The 17,813-nt window shown below is 35.0% G+C and overlaps 1 protein-coding gene across 1 annotated transcript; it reads right to left on the reverse strand.

Moving 5' to 3' along the window:
• Positions 1–393: 393 nt before the first annotated feature.
• On the reverse strand, positions 394–15,670 carry mfsd14bb (major facilitator superfamily domain containing 14Bb). Its single transcript, XM_053503285.1, has 12 exons — positions 15,439–15,670; positions 10,036–10,128; positions 9,457–9,519; positions 9,092–9,219; positions 8,662–8,776; positions 6,914–7,132; positions 5,226–5,339; positions 5,005–5,076; positions 3,145–3,257; positions 2,955–3,052; positions 2,058–2,206; positions 394–1,111 (listed from the first exon to the last, which is right to left on the reverse strand). Exons 1-12 carry the CDS (start codon positions 15,511–15,513, stop codon positions 902–904), a joined length of 1,449 nt encoding a protein of 482 aa, XP_053359260.1. The 5' UTR covers positions 15,514–15,670; the 3' UTR covers positions 394–901.
• Between the last annotated feature and the right edge of the window lie 2,143 nt (positions 15,671–17,813).

Raw genomic sequence — 17,813 nt, forward strand, 5'->3', positions numbered from 1 at the left:
TCATTTGAATATCGAGTATCAAGAATTATATAGGTTTCATCCAAGCTCAATGTTAAAGACTGAGGTAGCAGATATCCTTTGAGACATGACCACAAGCAGAAGATATACAAGTACAGTTAAATAGTCTTATACAGGGAAATAAATGCCCCTTTTGTACATACATGTACCAGTTAAAGAATTTACAAACTGAAAGAACTATTTAGGCCAGCTTGTGACAATTGTTTGCCTTATGCTATATACTTTTCATTTACTGTTCCTTGACTAGTATAACATATTACATAAGCTGAAGTATGACAATGCTTGTGAATTCACTCTGTAGGTCAAACAATAAAGCTGCACTGTGGCCAGTTTAGTAGTTGCTTAGTATATGTTAAATATGTCAAACTACGAACATTAAGATTTAATTATAGGAAGTTAATTACCATAGTTTTCATATAAAGATTGTCTTTCAGGTGTTCTTTAATAGAAGATTATTACAGTGCTACACATTTAAAAAATTAAGGACATCATTGACCTATAGTACATCATATACATTCAGCAGAGACTTAATAACAAAATAATAATAATAAAAAACTTTGCAAATGCATAGTGAAGGCACATTTTTAACTAAGAGCATGACATTAATACATCTCAGCTGGCAAACATAACCAAAGCCTTATGTTAAAACATTTAAAAATTTTAAATAGCTCAGTTTGAGACAAATGCGTTATATATATATATATATATATATATATATATATATATATATATATATATATAAAGAATATGATTCCGTAGAGTATTACTATATCATGTCATTCCATATCTCATGTTTTCTTGGACCTATATTTCTTGCATCTTTCAAAACAAAAAAATTTAAAAGGGGGGAAAAAAAGCTGAGGCTTCAGGTAGTATCAGTGGGCTACATGCTGCTGTCCTGCAAAAGAGGCTCAATGTCCTCGTCACTGCCAGGAGAAGAACTGTTACAGTGTGTTCCACCAACAGGGGAAACCCGTGTGCTGCAGGTTTTTACCACCACACTACGGCGTTCTGGGATGAAGCAGGCAACAAACATTGCTAGAAGAACAGTACAGGCTCCGAACAGGAAGGGAGGGCCCGGAATGACTGATTTCTATAAGAAAAGATGTTAGACATTAGGTTAAGCAGCGGTATGAAATTAAATGTAAAGACGAGAGTTAAATAGCATCTCACATAAGCAATTATTTACTAATTTAATAATGTCTAATATGGATTTGTGTGTTCATGGTATAGTTTCTGAAACAATTCTGTTCTATTACAAATCCTGGCACATTTAGGCTATGTATAGTCGATTTTAGAATTATTGTGCCACACAGCATTTTCGCTATTCCCCTGTTTGACTTGATTCTATAGCTGTATTCACGGCGAGAACCAGTTTTAATTATTCAAAATTAAAACTAGATAAGGTGTTGATTCTTTTTTTTTTTAAAAGAACTTTTATATTTAATTTGGATTTACTTGGTTAAAAGCTTTTGTCAACAGAATAAAACAAGTTCCTCACAGGAGTAGAATAATTACAGTCTAAATGGACAGAGGGTTTTTACATGATAAATTTTCTATAGATAGTAAAAATGTATGTAACTTCGGTGTGTCTCCTATCCTGTATCTTGTACAAATTCTTATTCTTATTTCTTACTTGTATGAAATTCTTATTATTATTAAATGAAATGTTTGTTTTGTTCTAACTTTAGGATTTATTCAATGTAATTTATTACTTAAACATTGATCCAATTCTTATTGCCATTTATTTTTAATATATAGTTATATTTATATACAAAACTGGGGTCTCAAATCTGTGAAAGGTATAGTGCATTTGGTTGGGCATTGTTTTTTATATATTGTATACAGTATATACTAAAATGCTATTTGGTGGAAAATAACACTTTAAATGTTTTTATTTTAGTAATGGTAATGTATGTTATATCTGTTTCAGTACTCTTTTGCTCCATATGTCCACAGCAAAGACCAAATAACACATTGTGAGTATATTACAGCTACTGATCAAATAACACTAAGGTTGATTTTTATAAAATTCATACCTCATTGCTGACAGCTGAAGATTGATCATTGTCCAGTGGCTCAATGTCATTCAGTTCCACATTGAAGAAAAAAAAGATAAATCCAAAGACAGCTGGACCAAGTCCATTGCACAGTCCCCTAATCCCAGTTATCATTCCCTGCACTGCACCTACATGAAAAACACCAATAAAATAGCAGAGCCTAAAAATTTACCCCTTACAAAACATTGTGGGGTATAATGAAGTACTTTCTACAAATAATTTATATGTATGGTAATTTGTTTGCTGTTGGTGAAACACAAACATTTCTTACAGTTTTTTTTGCAACAAAGTGACCATTTTGTACAACTTAATTTCATATATGGCCTGGACAAACAAAATTGCAGTTTTGGAAGGGCCTGCATCAAGCAAAGAAAATAACTACTGAGATTAAAGAAATTACTGAAACTGGGATTAAAACTGTCCAGGTCCAACATATTATTAAAACCTGGAAGTAAAATGGTAATTTGTCAACTTAATTGACAGCTGGAAATATGTTAATGCTAAATGACTTTCATCACTTGAACACTTGGTGAAAAAAAAAGAAGAAAAAAATAAATCAACAGTAGAAAATCACAGCTATATTTAACAGTAAAATAGTATTCCAGAGCCATGGATCCATGAGGGTAAGAAGTAAAGTGATGCACCCACATTCCATGACAAATTGTGAAAAAGTGGTTTTGGAAGCATTGAGGAATCAATCATTTTCACACATGAACTGGCCATAAAAGACCATAAAAATGTGTATGCCTTTTTTGGCCATGCAGTTTTTAAAGATATGGTCATAAAAAAACATGATATGTAGAATAATATTTCAAGCATAATGCAATCATGAGACTGAGTCTCAGTAGTAAAGTAGTAGGCCTGATATTCTCTTACCCTGCTGGCCCTGATCTGTAATGTGGGACACCAGAGCACTTATTGTAGGGAAGGTGATACTCGACATAGCAGCCACAGTTCCAGCTGACCACATCATCCTGCAATCATTGTAACAGAAACGTGACGGTTTCATTTAAAACCATAAAATAACTGATCATCATAGATACGATCATTTTATGATCAAACATACCATGTTTCTGACCCAAAGCCGTACCAGGCTAGCTGGAGGAGCTGAAATCCAAGTCCCAGTAACATAGTATTCTTACTTCCAATTTTTTTCATCAGCAAACTCAGGAGTAAAGTCTGAAAAGAGGGCAATGGGTCAATCATTAGTAGCATTTAATTATAAAAATATTAAAAACTACTAAAATTTATCAGATTAAAAACCAAAAGTATCGCCTTTTACCACACACTGGATTTCACTATTTTGCAATAATCCATGTAAACAGTTTACGTATATAATTATTTTTTTATTACACTTAACATAAAGCTTGAATTTCAAACAAACCGATTAAGAAAAGATGTTACATATGCCTGTTTACACCTTTAAGACTGGCTGCATGAACCTCCCTTTAGAGACTTAAATAAGACTGGTGACTAGTAAAGTGCATTGTGATTCATTAAAATTGTCATGCATTTATGGCTGTTCTTCAGGTAATGGCTGACAATCTGAACAATGGGAATGACATTAAAGTGGACCTAATTTGCAAAATTCACTTTTATATGTGAATATATTTTTTATTCACGTTTTTATTTATAGACATTTGGATTCCTTTAAATGAGTGCATACAAACAAAAGATATGGAAAGGGGGGAAAATGAGGGGGACCAATGTCCTTGCCGTGAAAGCCAGTACTGCCACAAACCAGGAGCAAATATCGACCTGCCTCATGATAGCCGTAGTAGGGGTTTTCCCAAATTTTAACTGGAAGAGCTGTGCTTGTGACTTTAGAGAGAGACAAATTTGTATCCTTTTATGGTGAAGGAAATAAAAAAATTTATTGGCTATGTGTCATCATTGGAATGCTACATCTGCTAGCAAGAAGAAATTATTGGTGCCAAAAAAATTGCTTTTCAGACTAACTTCCCTAAAGCCATGGCAAGGGGAAACTTTTTGGTTATCTGCAGATAGTAATACTACTAGTACCACTAATAATAATAATAATAATAATAATAATATACTGGTTATTATTAGTAATATTATTACATTTCAGTGTGTCTGCCTACAAGATAACCAAGCATATGATGTGGACTGTTTTGATAAGCTGTGGCTCCCTCTCATGTCAATTTCAGTTATCCTCTGAGTTGCCTGGCTTTTTGACAGCAGGGTGAAATTCAAGGGAAGAATTGTCTTTTGTCAGTATCTCATGGACAACTTCTAATCAGGGCGGGATTACCAATAAACACTACCAAAAAGACATAAATAGTTAAATCACTATCGCTTAAACAAAAGATGGAGCAGATTTCTTTTTTCCACCCCCCAAAAAAAAAAAGTACAAGAACGCATACAAAGAGTAGCTTGAGGATACGTAAAATATCCTACAAAACAACTACATCAGAGATTGTCAAAAATAAATACACCAGACGCATTAACCTGCAAGTATTTTAGAATAATGAGTTACATCGATTTGTGACTCGGGGAACAAACAAACCTCATCAAGTACAAGAAGCTGTGACTTAAAAGTTACAACTGAAATAGTCTGGATTAATTTTAGCTATATTAAACATTTTAAGTTCCCGTGCACAAATGTTGCATTTACTTCATAAAAACTAACACAAGCTACCACACACTATACTTTATTATATGATCTAAAATTAATCATGTATAAATCTAATTCTTGGATTTCATACAACATTTACATTACATGCAACAACAACCTAAATGGAATTAAAACATGTTTATAGCATGAGCATCAAACGTGTGATAATCACAGTTTCTTTTTGCTAATATTCCCAGTTCTAGACAGAAATAATAACTTTTGTTGATATGATTGAATAGTATTTTTATGCATGTGCTTTAGCTACAAAGAGTGATTGAAATGGCACAGTACCTGTGCTATAATAGACAGGATTCCAACCATTGCTATAAATGCTGCAATTGATGGTAATGAGAAGTTAATAACCTGTAAAACATAAACATATTTAATGAATTCAAAACTGCATAAAGTAAACTTTTTTAAATGTTTAGTATGTAGGTTACTTAAATCAGCTATACTGTAAATAATGATTAAAACACTAAACAAATCTCAACTGTTACTAAAACGTCACTTGCCTGTCGTAGGTATAAGAAAAAGCTGGAATACTGTCCTGCCTCCGGAAGGTACGACAGAAAAACCGTGACACATATGAGAAGCACTGTGGGGTCCTTACCCACTTTTCTTAAAGACTGTGAAAGCAAAGAGCAGGAATAATAAGTCCCCAGATTACACAATTATTTGATGAATGACACAAACTCTAATTTTGCCTTTGTCCACTACCACATAGATCTAAAATAAAGCAATCAAGTGTAGACATTCAGCTTTTATACAAGGGGTTTAATATTACTTTAACCCTTTAGGATTTATAGACATTTTTACATAGTCCCTGTATTTTAGAATGCTCAAAAGTGGACAAAATAACTAACAAAATTTTTTTTAAACGAATGTGCAAATCATTTGCAGTCAATGATAACTTTAAGTCATACCCAGGGATATCAACAAATACTCAGTTTCCTCCTGAGATGTTATACCAGACCATTACTGAAGCCGCCTTCAGCTGCTGCCTGTTTATGGGTCTATCTGCCTTGAGTAAGTAAAAGGCATGCTTGGCTAGGTTAAGGTCAAGTGACTGACTATCAGAGCACACGTCATCAATAAACATCAGTCATCCCGTTACATTGGTAGTCATACATACTCATGCCATAACACTACCCTCAGCACATATAACACATACTCCACTATTCTTTGGATCATTAGACCATTATTTTCTTCTCAATATCTTCTCGTATAATTCTAGTACACAGAAATCTTAGTTTATTCTGTCTAAAGAATCTTGCTTAGACCTGATTGTAGACTTTGAAAATAATACCCCTACTTCTTCCTTGGTTTCTTCTTTTAGGTCTATTCCTTTAGGTGTTGCTAAGCCAATCAGTGCATAACTTTTTAAGAATGTACCAAATTGCTTATCTGGCTCTTCTAAAAGTTCTGCTTTTTCTCTGAAAGGGCTATTTTTGCCTAATGATGGTCTTCTTTACTTGGATTAGCACCTCTTTGGACTGCATATGAAGCATTCTCTTAAACAGCTACTTAATGCAAATTCTACATTCTCATCTACACTAATTTGTCATGAAACAACAAGAAAAAAGGCAACACCTTGCCATGAAACAGCACATCACACAATCGTCCAATTACTTTTTATTTTTTGTACGAAATACATGATTCCAATATTTTTGTGAAATCCTGTGAATTAAAGCTAAAAGTCTACACGTCTATCACATATTCTCTCCTTCATTTCAAACCCATTGTAAAGCTTACAAAAATAAATAAATCATTGTCCAAATACTTATGGACCAAATTGTATATAGTTTGAGTGCACTGGAATGGCAAGGTCAATTTTGCTATACACTGAAGATATTAATGTTTGAGATCAAAAGGTAGGACATTAAAATGTCTGCTTTAATTATACTTATCTTTTCATCACCACATCTAGATGTGTTAAGTCGCAACATGGCATCTATTGGATTTTAAGTAATTAAAAATACAGGAATATATGACTAACTTGTTACCAAGGTGTGCCCTGGTACACTACAATCAGTAGTTCTGAAAGTCTACCCTTAGTTTGAGCTCAGGGGTTTCAAGTCTGAATACAGCATTTTTTTTGTTGTTGTTTTGTTTTTTTAACTCTGCTACCAAATGTGCACATTTACATATAAATATCAAGACATGAATAGATTTTAAAACATATAAAACATTTATAACTCACAGCAAAAGGGTCAGCCTGTTCCCAAGAAATTGGAAACCCCCATGATGACAGCCTCATTTTGTCTGGCAGGGACTCAGGTACAATGAGGAGTATGAAAAGAATATCAGCTACAGCAACGATGGTGGCCACCAGCACCACCACACTGTCTCCATAATTGGCAGATAGATAGGCTCCTATAGCAGGACTTGTAACTAAACTGGCAGCAAATGTTGCTGATACCTGAAACAAATGAATACAGTAATAGTCAGTGAAATTAGTAAATACACTGGTACATATTAGTTTTTAATCACATACAGAGATCCATGAAATATTAGAATATTAGATAACTGTACTGCATGGAGTTGTGACGAGGGCTGAGCAAAAAATGCAAATCAAAATCTTATTTTTTGACTTTACAAATAATTATTAAACTTCTTTTTTGGAAGAACATAAGTTGATAAAAAGGTATGCATAGAAATAGAGCTTGGGAAAAAAAAGCAGTAACTTTTTTTTTTTAATAATAAAAAAACATGATAATAATGAAAATGAATACTGTTATAGACGATGACGTTAAATGATGACCATGGTGACATAAAATGTCACTGCAACTAAAAAGTCAACAAGGTTTTCTTCTCAAATCTGAGTTTTAAATCTGACATCAAATCCCAATGGCTGCACCCAGTCTCAGAAATAAACAAAGTAAAACCTCTTGCCTTTTAATTTGTTATACTGTATATACTATGAGACTTTTAAACCTGACCAATTCCTTATCCACTACCTGTGGTAGTGGCAGTCCAGGCTGCAGGATGCATTCATCAGGTAAAAAAAGGATGTGATTTCTGCGTCACATTGCTTTATTTCCTGTTTATCTGGTTTCTGATCCTGTTTCAGCCTTACATTACTGACCTCTGTATCTCCCAGTATATATATATATATATATATATATATATATATATATATATATATACACATATACACACACACACACAACCATGCTAAACGTTTTTCCTCTGTAACAAACATGATAGGGAATGAATGGCGTATACTATATTCCAGTCATGTATGATAGTGAATATTTTGTCATGGACACAGTACTCATGTGAAAGATGTTTTATTTTGTCAGTATAAAAGTTTTAGGTGGAAATCCCTAAGCAAGTGAGTTATCAGCTATCTATCTTTTGGATATCCTTTGGCTGGACTGAACAGCCTCCTAGCTCTTCCTCACTCCCTACACCATGCCTCAGTGTAGCACTGTGACGAAGGGAGCGGTTTTGGGTGGTAATATAGTGCCAGATATTGGATCTTGCCCAAAGCTGCAGCTGGTAACCTTTAAGTACAAAAATTAACCAGTGCAAAATCGATGCAACACATCAGAAAAAACATTGGCCACTACCATTGGAGAATGGCAACTTATTTGCCAACTTAAGTAAGTCAACTGTAAGTCTTGCTGCAGAGATGATTGTCCTTCTGGAAGGTTCTTCTCTCTCCATGGAGGACCTTTGGAGCTCTTACAAAGTGACCATTGCTTTCTTGGTCACCTCCCTAACTAAGGACCTTCTCCCCTGATAGATGCATGACTAAATATGCACACATGCAAGCAATCTTACATGTCCAAAACATTTCTATATGATCTACTTTGTTCAACTGAAGCGGCCTTGTGTTGATGTGCACAAATGATGTGTTTAAATGTGTTATATGTGCAATCTTCATTTTCAAAGTATATTAAGAATTTGTGAGTTTATTTAAATAATGCGAGTGTACACTCTTACCAATCCGTATGCTGTGCTTCTTTCATTCTCTTCTGTAATATCTGCCACATATGCAAATATAACTGAGAAGGTGACTGAGAAGACCCCAGATACTGAAATAAGGGCAAAATACCACCTAGAATAAAAAACAAAAACAAGTAAATATAATTTTAGTCAGGGGTCAGAAATGCTGGCTCGTTTCTCCTGTGTGAGTTTTAGAGGTCATTACCATATATAAAAATATTCTGTCATTTAAAGAACTCCAAGCAGATCCAAGCTAAAGTACTAGAGTCTTATTTAAAATACATCCTCTCTAAGAGATTACAGCAGTCATGTCTCTGATCTAGAACAGACCTGCAGTGGGCAGTAATCTTTACAAAGGGATACACTCACATGATAGGCATGTGATAGCACACAAAGAGCTCAGTGTTGGCTGAGCCATAACTCCTACCGTGGGCTTATCCTCATCAGTGGGATCGGGGCACAGGTGAAAAACACTGTCAACAGCAAGAAGGACTTCCTGCCCCATACATCGGACAAGGCTCCAATCAGTGGGGCACTCATAAAAGACAGCAATCCCTGTCACAGAGCACAAATCTGTTACTATATTTTTATTAATGGACATGTTATTCGCTGACAGAAATACATGTTTAAGTTATTCATTGCTGTATATAGTGGCACAGAATAAAATTAAGACAATAAGCTCCTAAATGGGCATAAAAAGAAAAATTATGATACATGTTTAAAAATAGTACAGCTAGTTAAGGCATTTATCTGCAAATATGTATCCACCAAATCATGCAAAACTATTTTCACCTTGACTCCTTGAATAAGCCCATTTATGAGGAACGTGTGCTGTGGAAATGTTTCACGTAGCACCTGAGAAAAGGGACAAAGCCAAAATGCCAGGTTGTGAATACACCTAAAATTTGACTAAAATACAATTAATTAATTGATATTCTAAAGTTAATACAGTAATTAGTAATGCTTTTGTTGGTGCAGTAGCCAGGTTAAAAAAAAAAAAAAAAAAAGTGGAATGACTGGAATTTTTTTCCCTTTTTGAGTAGGCTACATTTTTACACAAAAAGACTGATAATCTATGTAAAAGCAAAGGTTTCCTAACAAAGGAAATTGAATTATACTTTTGTTTTACTAATATATATATAAAAAAATCTTATTTTATGTATTTAAGAAACCACTGAGAATTTGCTTTACTGTTTCCTGTGTGCCCTGTGGAGCATTTTGTCCCCTTGTTAACTGAGTATCCTGGAGTCTTATCTTACCCGAGTCCCATGCATAAGTATATGTGCAACATATAATGGATAAAAAAGAATTTTTTTTTTAAATCACGGTTTTCGATTACATCTAATCATCTTTCTGTGATGCACTACTTACAGTCAACATTGGTGTTGTAAGGAGACCCCAGGAGAAGAATTCCAAAAAGATGACCACAACAGCATGGGTCACCTTTGCCCGACCAATTTTGCGCTGTGAAGGAAAAAACATTTTTTAAAAATCTGTCCTAAGGGATGTACTAATACACTAAAGCTTTGTTCAGACTACATATATTGTGATTCATACACATTTACATTCCATACAAACTTAAATAATTCTTTTGATTGTGTAATGCTGCTTTGCGACAATGACAATTGTTAAAAGCGCTATACAAATAAAATTGAATTCAATATCTAAAATAGAATCAGTTTAGAATCCAATTTCTTTCAGGTAGTCTAAACAGATTCAATTAGACTCACACCCAAAGGTGGCTTGAAATTAGATTCAAATGTGATAACTATGTTAAAGAGGTGTCTAAGTCTGGAAAGTCTACCCGCTCAAACTGGATTTCAAACTGTCCAGTACGTCACGTGCAATATGAAGTGGACATTGTAAAAATGAAGAACACATAGGCCCTAGACAGAGGATTAAGTAAAATATCTTATAGCACTTTCAGAGGATGGATTAGTTCAGGCAAAGCAGGAATAAAATGTACAGAAACAGAGGGATATATGGAGAACTTTCTTGCCTAGTGTAAAAAACGAAATTCAGATGGACAACCATTGCTGGTAGGTCAACAATGTATTAGATTTGGGATGCCAGTCTGAACAGAACTAAATCCAATCTTATTACTTTTAAATAACAGTGTGTACAGTCAGTTCTAAAATCTGATTTGAAAAACAAATGAGATAGGACTGTAGTCTGAACAAGGGCTAAGTAATGGTTTTGATTTGACACTCAGTCATTGTTTCATTAAAGTGTTTGTTGTTGTCTGACAAATAAATAAATAAATAAACAGTTGCCGTAAAGCCCAATATCACTGCAGCGATGGTGTTTTGTATGACTTTGGCAAAACAAGTGTTTGTTTCTTTCTCACTAGCAAACGGGAAATTAAACCTCACTCCTACAGTTTGTCTTTTGTGGGCATGTGGTGACCACTACTATTGCTACTCGTAAGTGTAACCTGTAGATTTAAATTCAGATTTTAAATAGTAGTATCCCAGAAATATAATAAAAAATGTATTCACATTTATGTATGAGCATGACTGTTTAAACTACATTTGTCACATTACAGCATCAAGTGTAATTCGCATAGGAATTGATAAAATCAAGTAAAAATGTTGCTTGTCATGATCATTGTGTATCTTGCTGCTGTTGCCAAACGACAGCTCTGTGTTGCAAACAGGAAATGTGTGGTCGCTTTGTATGTTTCAAATGTGAACATAGGGCTAGAGACAAGCAGCATGGAAACTTAAATTGCTTAATGTATCATAAAAAGTACTTCTAAAATATAGCATTGCAGACCAGAACTACAAAATGGATAAACTAATATTTTATTGGATCGCCTTTTACTTTGTTCACAGCCATGGCATAATTTTGATAAGCATTTGCAATGTCACAAAATTTATTTTCGTCAAGAGTGGCATTAATTTCTTCCAAAGACCTTGTATTAATGATGGGAGATTCGGACTGCTGCATAAAGCCTTCTCCAGCATCCCAAAGATTCTCAATGTGGTTAAGGTCTGGACCCAACAATCCATGTGTGAAAAAGTTGTCTCATGCTCCTTCAATCACTCTAATGCACCCATCACTCTGGAACAGGGTAAATCTGGACTTATCAGACCACATGACCTATTTCCAAAGTTTCAGGGTCTATTCTTTATGCTCCCTGGCAAAATGAATATTTTTTTCCCCCATTAGCCTCACTGATAAATGGTTTTCTTAATGCTACATAGCAGTTTATTCCAAATCCCTTGAGTTCTATTTGTACTGTGTGTGCTCAATGTACTTTCTTCCATAATTAAACATAGCCTCTCTATCTAACTTGTTTTTTTTAAGTTTAATTTTACCAAACATTTACAACATTTACATTGCAACCAAATTCCAATTTTAATGTGTTTCAGTAATCTCCTTAGATGTTGTTTTTTTTGCTTTGATTTAGGACAGTTATTTGACCCTTCTAAAATGGAGTAACATCATTGTCAGGCCACAGGATGTGTCTCCTGACATGAATGTGTAAGAAATGAGAAGCTCTTTATCAGGATCATGGTAAGGGTTAAATAACTTGTCAGGTGAATCATATTAACAACTGCAGTAATTATCCAATGTAAAGCTCTGGGCAGTGTATATAAAATATTTGTACAGGTGAAACTCAGATAAAAGGTAAAAACTTGAATATCATGCAAAAGTTAATTTATTTCAGTAATGCAACTGAAAAGCTGAAACTAATATACGAGATAGACTCATTACATGCAAAGCAAGATAGTTCAAGCCGTGATTTGTCATAATTGAGATGATTATGGCATACAGCTGTTGAAAACCCCAAATCCACAATCTCAGAAAATTAAAATATTACAGTGAAACCTTGGATTGCGAACGATGTGGTTTGCGAGTGTTCCGCAAGACGAGCAAAGATTTTTAATACATTTTGATTTGTAAAATGAACAAGTCTTGGTTTACGAGTACCGAGTATCATGTTTCACGCATGCGCTTCTTGTTTTGGCTTCGGGTGTCATTAGAGAGATTTTTTTGTTTATTCTTTCGATAAACCGTTTCACTGTGTGCGCGTGTGTGAAAAGAATGGAGGAAGGGTGATTGTGTAAGAGGGGAGAGGCTCCTTACTTTAGATTTACACACACACACACGCACGCATGCACGTGCAACTTTTTCTTCCACACTTTTACCTTCCATATAACTTTCTATTATTGTGCTTTGATACAGCACTTTGGGAACATCCAAATACTTTTGCAATTACCTTTTAAGGCTTTTCCCTCCTTATGTAGGATGTCAATGATGGTTTTCTGCACAACTGTCGGGTCAACAGTCTTTCCTATGATTGTGCTTCCTACTAAACCAGACTGAGAGACCATTAAAAGGCTTAGGAACCCTTTGGATGTGTTATGGGTTAATTAGCTGATTAGAGTGGGACACTTTGAGCCTAGAATATTCAACCTTTTCACAATAATTTTCTGAGATTGTGGATTTGGGGTTTTCATAAGCTATAAGCCATAATCATCTCAATTATGAAAAATCACAGTTTGAACTCTCATATATTAGTTTTACCTTTTAGATTAGATTAGATTCAACTTTAATGTCATTACACATGTACAAGTACAAGGCAACGAAATGCAGTTTAGATCTAACCAGAAGAGCAATTAGCAGAAAGTGCAGGATAAAGGTATAAGTTCTAAGTACACTAAAAGGGATATGTGCAGGGAGCTATGGATAACTATTACAGAATGATAATATGTGAGCATAATATACAGATTGCTAGTAACTATAAGTACAAATCTACAATGGATAAACAATATATACAGGTTGCTATTAACTATAGTCATGAATTTGCAAATAGATATGAACATAGTATAAAGGTTGCTATTTTGAGCTATTTTAAGTCAGCTTTTAAGTTGCATTACTGAAATTAATGAACTTTTGCACGATATTCAAATTTATTGAGTTTCACCTGTATATTATTAGTGGTGCTTGCGAAGCACTACTATTGTTGTCTTGCAGGCTTATTTATTTTTCTTTTTTTTCGTAACTAGTACCACACCGTCTGTCGTAGAGCCATGAATATGGTGTCAAATCGTGCGGCTTATTCGGGAATGGGGTGCTATGACTCTTCTAAGGGCTTCTAAGCTATGACTATGATGCCACGGCAAGCACCACTCACATTTTCTTTAGAACATTTACCTCTCTAGTTCATATTTATTATTATTATTAAAAGGACCCAAGCATTATGACATCAGCCCTATGTAGTGATAGTATGTGAGGACCCTCTTGTTCTAAAGATTATCATTTTTAGGGCCCAAAACTGTGACATCAAGCCCTATGTCATTGTAGTGTTTTACATTCGCTTTTTGGGGGTCTTAACATGATTGAAAAAGTCATGAGAATTGGTGGACAGGTTGGAATCTGCTGCCATTAGGATGCTGGTCACATACAAAATTTTGCTGCACATCTCATACACATTTGCACATATGCACATAACACCTGGTACACATTTAGAGCTCATTGAGCTGAACAACTTTTGCATTGCCTATCATAGGCTCTACTCAACAGGAAGTCAGTTATTTTGGGTTGTTTGCAAAATGCACCCAATGGATTTGCATTCCACCTAGGGGATTTATTCGATCGCCAACAAACTGGGCCTATGTGAGCTCAATAAACTGATTTTTGATATCTTAAACAGGTCAGCTGCAATGATGCCTTAAACGTTTGTCTAAAAGTGATTAATAACTTCCTGTTTGACATTAAAGTGAGTGGCATCACATTGAGTGACATAGTGTGATGCTTTTTTTCCACCATCTGGTTCTTTTTGAAGGTCTAAACAGAAAATTCCCCCTTTTCTAAAATTAGGTCATAATGGTGGTATTGGTATGTCCGCTTTGAATGCACGTTACCACTCTGCCATTAGTCTTTCTGGTGCGCCCGGTTGGTGTTGGCGCAGTGTGCTTGGGCCCGCTCATCGTTGATCGCAATATACTAATACTACAACAAACAGTTATTTCGTCATATTTTTAATTGTGGTAAAATTTAGGGATTTTTGTCTTTTTGTATACTCTTTTGCTGTTGCTTTTATACAGGCCTACACACGTGTGTATACAATTAGTGATGTATCACACAATTCGTCCCTTCTGTATTTTTTACATCTTACTTATATGTTTTAAAAGGTTGATAAATTCCATGATTTTTATTTTAATAATCAGATTGTCATTCCGCAAAGCCTTCAATTTGTAGCACGTGACTAAGACACTGCAGTCTCTAAACAAACTGAATGAATTCTCTGTGTTACTGCTAAATCATGTGGTTTATCACATGCCAGCTGGAGAATTGCTAAAAGCAGGATTAGGACGTGCAGCGCTGCTCAGGTTATACACACTCATTAGAAAAACTGCGACGAAGAGCGGAGAAATACAAACCCAGATGAGTTATATGATAAGATACCGAAAGTGGAAGGAAAAAGAGGACACGCCAGAAAGTACATCCCCTGGAGTATGCGCTAAAAGTGAACTACAGAACAAAAGGAAATTCACACAATGCGAACAGCTAGATGTGCGTGTAACTCCACAAACCGCCCAGTCTGAGTGCTTCAGTACTACAGTAGCTACTGTGCGTCACAGGACTGTAAGCTCTCTACTCTGTAAATACACGGTTACAGTCAGATGTCTAGGTGTGTCCGAATTCAGTAAACCAGAACTGTACATATGCTAGGTGTTTAACAGAAGGAATCACTGACTAGATATCCATATCGCTATTATTTACAATCAGATCTGGCAGTGTAACTGAGAGCTGAGCACTTACTGTAGCTGCATCCTTTATGTTCCTGACCAGCATAATGCCGTCAGTGCCTTGTTGTTCTCGAACAGCCTCGTTCATCTCATCGTGTGCTACAACATGTACCTGCGCAAAAATCCATACTCTACACTTTATTCAATTGTTCCTTAAACCTTTATTTAAACCCCGTAGGTGAAGACACAACTCTACACAGAGCGTCAACTTTCCTTTCCAAAGTTGCTCTTCCCCAGAAGCAGTACTTCCGCTTACGCCCGTCCTATTCGTCTGGCTTTCAAAATAAAAGTCTCTCTGTCTGTTCACCCAACTGCCACGAAATTTCTTGAAATTCTTCAAATATATTTTTTAAGTTGATAACAAAAATTGTATTTAGGCTCCATGCTACAAATGTTTTTTTTTTTGTAGACACCTGTGAAAAACACGTTCTTCATCCATGTTGAAAGTGTTTAATGATAGATAGATAGATAGATAGATAGATAGATAGATAGATAGATAGATAGATAGATAGATAGATAGATAGATAATATAGACATAGATAGATGGATAGATAGATATCTTTTAAGCATTAAAAGACAAATTTTTTTTTAGATTAGATTAGATTCAACTTTATTGTCATTACACATGTACAAGTACAAGGCAACGAAATGCAGTTTAGGTCTAACCAGAAGTGCAATTAGCAGAAAGAAATTACATTGACAAGACAAAACTATTACATGTAACATACACTCACTCATTTTCTATAACGCTTTATCCTATATATAGAGTTGATTCTGTATCAAGTGCACAAGTTGAAAAATGGGTACACCATGGATGAGGTGCCAATCCATCATAGGGCACACATACATACAAATACTTACACACTCATTCATACACTACGTGCAATTTGGGAATACCAATGAGCCTAATCGCCATGTGTTTGGACTCTGATTTTTATTTCTTTCTATATGTAAAAACATTTAAGGGAATCCACAATATGGAATAATCTCCTTTAAAGAGTTGTTATTAAGATGTTTCTGCTATTTATCGGCTGCAGCAGAAGTAAGTCTGGGTCTTTCTCACCTAGGGATGGTCTTCAATAGAACCAGTTTCATCATGGTGCTTGATGGCTTTAGCAAATCCACTTAACAATACTGATTTTTCTTTTTCCACAAGTTAATGATAATTACATTTTAACATTTAAAAAAAGCTGTAACTTTAATTAAAAAAGTATCAAAAGAGTCTGTTAATCTGGATAAAGTAAGAAGGATTTTAGGATTTTATAGCAGGAATAAAAGCCCAAGTTAATCAGCACTTGTGTCTAGGTCAGAAGCTAAAGCAAGTTCAAGAGCAGATTGAAAAGCTGTTTAATTCACACTTCTAATACTGTATACCGTACTGTTCATCAAGGGGGGCACCCAAACCTTGACTACTCCCTCAGTTCTTTTTTTTGCATACCTTTACCACAAATGGTACACTGTTTCTTCATATGTTCTGTAAAATTCTCTCCATATAATTTAACTTTTCCACCATGTTGTCATGTCATTTCTCCTGTGACCTGACTCCTTACATAATCTACATTATGTGACTATTTTTCCCCCATTATTTCCCTATTTTATAATCCTTATTTCAAGCGTATTTGCAAGCGTATTTGCAAGACAATCATTCTGACAGCATGGACAGTGTGGACTATACTATTCAACCGTCCACTGATTGGGCTGCCCTTGGCTGCATCCAGGATGAGCGTAAGCAATATTTAAACCTAATGCAATTTCTTAATGAGAAAGGGCTCATCTTTCTCACCTTCAGGGTCTGTGTTCGATTCCCGCCTCAGGGTCTGTGTGCCTGAAGTTTGCATGTTCTCCCCATGCTTGGTGGGTCTCCTCCAGGTACTGCGGTTTCCTCTTACAGTCCAAAACAAGCATATATATGTATACATACATTCCTTATTTGTATTTTCTTTTAGCCAGTGTTCTCTCTGGTGTATTTGCTGCTTCTGCTTTCTTGTACAACTATTCGGACATCAGATTAATCTTTAACTTACACTCATCTTTGTAACGTTAATTACTTTATTTGCAGGCGTGTTTCCCCTAGAAAGATGCACAGCAGAATACTGTAAGAGTATAAATTTAATACATGTTTGTTTTACCAAAATATGCTCATACAAGAACTATTCCAGAACAGTTGACCTTTCATAGTTTTGAAATCTCCAATATTTTCCTAAAAAGAAAAAAAAAAATCAGTAACTAAAAATCATGTACAAACACCTTTTTCTCAGGACGGTGTTTGTCCAGAACAATCTCCTTTATTCCTGGCTGGAATTTGATTTGGTTTAGCTTGACGTTTTATTTCTTTAATTAATCTGATTTATGGATAGAAACAGACAGATAAAAACATAGTTAACTGTT

The sequence above is a fragment of the Clarias gariepinus genome, chromosome 9 (assembly GCF_024256425.1).
Source record: "Clarias gariepinus isolate MV-2021 ecotype Netherlands chromosome 9, CGAR_prim_01v2, whole genome shotgun sequence".
Classification (NCBI taxonomy): domain Eukaryota; kingdom Metazoa; phylum Chordata; class Actinopteri; order Siluriformes; family Clariidae; genus Clarias; species Clarias gariepinus.